The sequence below is a fragment of the Ctenopharyngodon idella genome, chromosome 12 (genome assembly GCF_019924925.1).
Source record: "Ctenopharyngodon idella isolate HZGC_01 chromosome 12, HZGC01, whole genome shotgun sequence".
Taxonomy (NCBI): Eukaryota; Metazoa; Chordata; class Actinopteri; order Cypriniformes; family Xenocyprididae; genus Ctenopharyngodon; species Ctenopharyngodon idella.
In genome coordinates, this window is record NC_067231.1 from 22,903,869 (window position 1) to 22,909,868 (window position 6,000).

The 6,000-nt window shown below is 34.8% G+C and overlaps 1 protein-coding gene across 6 annotated transcripts in view; it reads left to right on the top strand.

Annotated features, from left to right (window-relative positions):
• qki2 (QKI, KH domain containing, RNA binding 2) overlaps nucleotides 1–5,753 on the top strand; it is a 40,884-nt gene extending 35,131 nt beyond the window's left edge. For all 6 annotated transcript variants that reach the window (XM_051914205.1, XM_051914206.1, XM_051914207.1 and 3 more), the window contains one exon: nucleotides 3,317–5,753. In XM_051914205.1, coding sequence (XP_051770165.1) covers nucleotides 3,317–3,333 — 17 coding nt within the window. In that variant the 3' untranslated portion in view covers nucleotides 3,334–5,753. The remainder of the gene's footprint in view (nucleotides 1–3,316) is intronic.
• Nucleotides 5,754–6,000: the final 247 nt, after the last annotated feature.

Consider the following 6,000-nt stretch of genomic DNA (forward strand, 5'->3'; position numbering starts at 1 on the left):
AGCGATTGCTCAAAACTGCACATGCGTCGAACGCCTGTGTACGCGTACAAGTCAAGTGAAGTATACTTTGTGCACGTACGCTAGCGTATTTATAAAAAAATGAAGTATACCCAGGGCTTATGGCTTATGACAACATTCCAAACTCTGAGATTTAAGCTTTGTTCCAGAATCTAGTGAGCTACCTTCCGAGAAAGCATCCCAACCACCATGAAACATCGTTAATGTACAATTTGGAACACTCTACTTAGATTTCAGTAAAGTTTGCAGTTAGCATGTTGCTAAGTTAACAGTGTGATACTTTGATATGGATAAAGATCCATAGAACACAAATACTGGATAAAGTATACTGAACTATTTTCAATAAAGTTTGCAGTTAGCTTGTTGCTAAGCTAACAGTGTTATATTTTAATAAGGATAAAGATCCATAGAACACAAATACTGGATAAAGTATACTGAACTATACGTAACAATGCATTCTGGGATTGCTTTTTCCGTGAAGGATTCATACTATTCTGCCTTAGGCTAAAATGAGGTAAAACAGGCTAACGTTAGCCTTCGCATTGGGAGCGTGCCTTAAAATACTGCCTCTGTAAGCAGCTCACCAGGTTTTGGAACAGATTATCAGTATGATCTGATAACTTCAGCACTTACATGCATTGTATATTGAGACAGACATGACCTGAAGCTTAGAGGTGGACGTATGTAGATGAAAAACAGCTAGTGCGTTAGAACCACTTTGGGTTCACAGAACCTTCATGGAGCAAAACTGACTGTCCACTGCACTCCTTACACTGATGACGTTGTGATGGGCTTCAGGCTCATAGTCAATGAAGGGTAATGGAGCTCACCTGTTTGTTTGCTTCTGTTTATTCTTCGTCATTCCTTTGATATCCTTTCTTAGTTTTAGTGTATTTGCAGATAATTTTATGCCGCTTAAGTACATTAGTGTCCCATTTAAATCTACTTTCCAGTCCTGATCCATTGAAACAGTTTTTGGCAGCTTTCAAAGAGTTTTTTTTTTCTTTTCTTTCTGAATAATGGAACAAATTTACAAGATGTAGTTTTTGGATGAAGATCTAAGATTGAATGAAATAATGAAACATAATCTTATTTGTCATAGTTCAACCTGGCCAGACCAGCTTACATAATGTTTAGAAGATGGGTGCAATTAGAATATAATGCCAGTTTTCCCCAATTTATGATACAGATGTATACTTAATCATACTTAATCATTGAGAAAATTCAATACTGCATATTATTCCATGCTTGTTATAAGCTGTATCTAATAAGATACTTTGATTTCTGCATATTCTGATTTGTAATGCATTCTTTCATAATGCATTCTCGTTTTATTTATACCTTTTACTGCAGTTTTAATGTATAGATCAGTTGATAATTGTCATTTAGGTTAAAAGTAATCATTTCTGGCCCGGGTCACTGAGCATATTCATAATAAAAGTCTTTCAAATGCCTTAAATGGAATAAACTGGATCTAAGGGAATTACAGCACCAGCTTTTAAAGATCGCTGTAATGAAACTGAATTAAACTCATATTACAAACATGTGGATGTGCCAAAACTGTACATATAATAACTATGACTCCTGGAAAACTGTAAACGTGAGAATCTACTGATCAATATAAGTGAATTTCACTCCCATAAGACTTTAACATGTCATAATTTAATAGACCAATACAACTGACCAGTTTAATGCATAACAATTGTGAAATTGCACAAAAAGTCAAATCTATCTTGTCTGGCTTACTGCCCAAAGCTATAGAAAGATCTCTGAGAATTTGTAAAAGATTCCTGAGCAGGGAAAAAGCCCTTGAATGAAAGGCATTGAATGAAATATTCCTAGAACCTGGCTTGGACAGTGTCACATGAGATAGGTTAGACCGTTATGAAGGTTAGGACTTGTTTGAGAGTGTAAGTCATCATATGCACTGCCCATTTTTTCATAATCGGAGCATTGTAAAGGTGTTTGGGAGTGCTTATGATCCCTTAAACTCCCCATTCAAGAAATTTCTCATCATAAAAATATGGCACAAGTATTTTGCACTGAAGATTTTAAATCACCAGCTCCTAGTCTGTGCTACTCAGACAGAGCAAAGTGAAATGAGAAAAAAACAAAACGCAAAAAACCTCATGAGATGTTAGGTTGTTTATCAAAGCGGGACGGTCACACACTGTGCCTGCCTGTTAGCACAAGAACAACAGATGAACTGACGAAATATTCCATTTTTGGTTTGTTTGTTTCTTGTTTTGCAGTAAGCTTCTTTTTGAATTTTGTCAAATGTATGGAAAAAAAAAACAGTTATCGTGTGTGATCTTTTAAAGATGAGTTTATGAAAGCAATATGTTTAACTATAAAGCAAGAACATTTATGAAATTCTATTGTATTTGTAAATTAATAGGGAATTTATGAGCATGTAAGCATAGAGAACAATGCCATGTTATTTTTCCACAAGGGGTACATTTTGTTTTTTAGGATGTTGTACCTGTGACAGTCTTGATACACTGTCTTATAAGTTATAGGCTAAGAGTTTATCAGCTTGCGAAACAAATAGACTTGTCTTTATAATTGTTTTCTTGTGTTTGTAATGTTGTTTTAGCCCTACATTTCAGCCAGTGCTTTAGTATCATTCTGTATTATTTTATTTTTTTTGTAAATAGTCCGATTTTAAAGGCAATAAAATTTGAGTTAAAAAACCCACCAAACTTTTTGTACTGTCTAGAAATCTTTTGATTAGTCTGTCACTCTCTGATTTTACTTCTCTCGTCACATCTCTGTAACTACTCATGAATCCATATCATTATCACTAGCAGCTTTGTGGCTTTGTATTGAAGCAGCACTCTAATGCTTAATAGCAGTCAGAGGATCCTTCCTCTAAATGTTTGCATCTCTTAATCCAGGATTGATGCCCTTTTACATCTTGCTGTCAGTTTTTCCAAACACCCAAACTCTGTTGACTGCTACTAACTATTAAGTGCTGTTAGTTTAATTCGTAATGACTCTGTAATTGATTTGCCTTTTTGCTTCTTTAACCATTTTCACCTGGGAGATGGGTTCTGGAGTTAAATCATGAGGCCTTCATGATTTTGCTGTGTTAATGTAGACTTTGAGCAGTTTTCTCTTACAGTAGCTGTAATTAGTAATGTCATATTGTCATCCAACCGTCACTAGCTGAAACTAATCTCCTTCTCTATCTTTTTTCTTTTGTGTCCTTTTTATGTCCTTTTATTTTTTTTTCGTTTTCCCTCTGTCTGTCCATTTTTTTTTTTTTTTTTTTTTTTTTTTCTCTCTAACAACCCAGCCGCCACCGGCAACTAACCAATGACCCTCTGAACTCTTCACCCAATGATGACCTGACCATTGCCTGCCTGCTGACCAGTTCTCTGGCTCTCGTCCTTCGCTTCTATGTTTTGGCAGCCTGCTGGTGAGCCCAGAAGCAGCTTTAATTCGCTTAACACAGCCGAGAAGTCGTGATGGCCCCACGCCACCACCCGCAGAACCGAATCGCTCCCCTTCTCAAACTGAGGACCTCCTTGGTCAGGTGACCTGGGCTTCCCAGCCTGCACTGAAGTGTCATAAAGCAATAATGCTGTCTGGGCGACACCTAAAATCCTAATGTTAGCCCTTCACATGCACACACTAAATAAACACAAATCTTTATTTGTTTCTAAAAATGAATAATTGACCATAATGTTTAAAACTCTAAGTTTGTGCACTGCAGTTCTCATAACATCCCGAAGAGTTTAAAACGAAAAAACCCAGCAGTTTACTTTAAAACTGACTTATAGGTCCAAAAAAGGGATGTAAAAGCCATGCTTGCCTTCTTCAGAGAGCTGTCGAAAAGCATTCAGACACACGAGGAAGTGTACAAACACTGAACATCAATTAATATCTTTTTGATACGAGGGTGCTGCACAGGAAATGATTATATATATTTTTCACAGGTGATCCTTTTTTTGTATTAAAAAAGCAGTATTGTCAAAATGTGATGAGCAAACAACGTTTATTTCCTTATGAAAAATATTTAGAGACCAAAACGGTGTCTTTTTTTAAATAAAAAAAATCAAACAAGTGCCTTATTTTACACAATATCATCAATTACGAACAAGTATGAATGTCCATCAATGTGTTTTATGCCAACATATCAGGTACTTCTGTTCAATTCCTCTTTATCGATGATCATGAAAACAAGAGGTGTACAGAACAATGTTACAGGCGTTACACTCAAAAACTAATGTTTTTATGTGCATTTTCTAATTTTTCTTTACAAATAACGATTAATAAGAGTTTTACCCTGTCACACTACATTAGGTACTTCTTGAGCCCTTTACGCTCGCAATTTGTTTGTTTTTGAAAATGTATGTGTATGTTTATAGAGCCGTCACTACATCTGTTATACAGCAATGAAGCACATCAATATGAAACTATTACTTAGATTCCATATTTTTCACTCTGCTTATATCTCAAGGAGCATTTATTCAATTCAGCAGGTTGAAATTTATAAAGGTTTGGGGTTAATTAGTACAGAACTCATTTTATTCCTTTTAAAGAATTGAAGTGTACTAGAGGAGCATGTTTGTATGCAGACATGTCACATTTCTCCATACCTTTCTATGCAAATGAGTTTGTTTTATTAAAATGACTGAATAAATTTCCTTCAGTTGGTCTTCCAGTACCATTTCAGTGCTTAAAAACAATGAAACTAAAAGCCTATTAACAAATTATGATTACATTTTGTTATTTGGTTATCATAACTGGATTTTGAGAAGATACATCTCCTTTTTTTTTTTTTTTTTTTTTTAATAATGTTGGTTGTATTTATGCAGAGCAAATGCAATACTTTTTAGACGTTTGAGGTTGTGATCCAGTTGCATGTCATTTTTTTTATTTTTTATTATTAACCTGGAAATTGCTAAAGGAAAAATGAGGATCTCTCACCCTGTCAGCTTGACCAGGAACTGGAGTTGTTTGTTAATTTGTGTTTTTTGGTTTAGTGTTTGCTTTCCATGCAGTATTACGATAGACTATGTTGGTGTGTGAGAGCATGTGTGTTTACTGATGATTGTGTGAGCGAGTGTTTGTGTATTGTATATGCCAATGAACTGCAACTTGCCATTCAAGCTTATTATTATTGTCATTTTTCTTTTTTTCTTTTTTGCAAAAACAAGCAGCTCCCTGCATTGGAAAATATACGGTCCTATTTATAACCATTGTAACATTTTATAATGTATTTTTCTATCATATTTTGTATGTGAGAAATAACATTAAATCACATTTCCAGATATGAACAGTATGCCTTATTACAAAAATTGATATGAGAGACATATTTTTTCCATGATGATGATATTCCATAGGTGATGGAAAATGGAAAACCCCATTTGATGAACAATATTATTTGGTTTCAGCCTCACTCTCAGCAAGTTTTAAAGTTGTTATTATTTGCTGGGGTGTTTGGTTTGTCATTGTTGCTTTGCCTCTGTGCCTTCTTATGTAAATTGTAAGCTATTAACCATTTCTAGTTATATAATTTGATTAATCTTTTCTTGCCGATTGTTCTAACATTTGATGATTTCTTTACATTAACCCTGTCAATAATTTCTTTTGTCTGCTTTGAATCATTAGAGCAGGATTTGTGTGAAGTTAAGCAAAAGAGTGTTTTACTGACTGATATATGCTGGACTAAACTCTGTAATGAGAAGCAATAGCGGAATATTAAAATCATAGTTTTAAAAATTAAACTAACTTGGTCGCTCTTTCTCTTGTGCTTTTTAAATGTGCCAGAACACTTTGCCTACTAATCTGATTCAGGTCTGCTGTAGATAATGGAGAAGATCTGGGTCCAAACTTCTCTCTACTGTTTAATTGATCATGAACAAAGCTGCATTTAACATGAAAGTGACAAGATGATTATGGGGCAGAAAAAAGAAAGCAGGAGAATAAGTAAAATCTATATAAATGGTACGGTTGTTTGAGTTGGAAGAACAC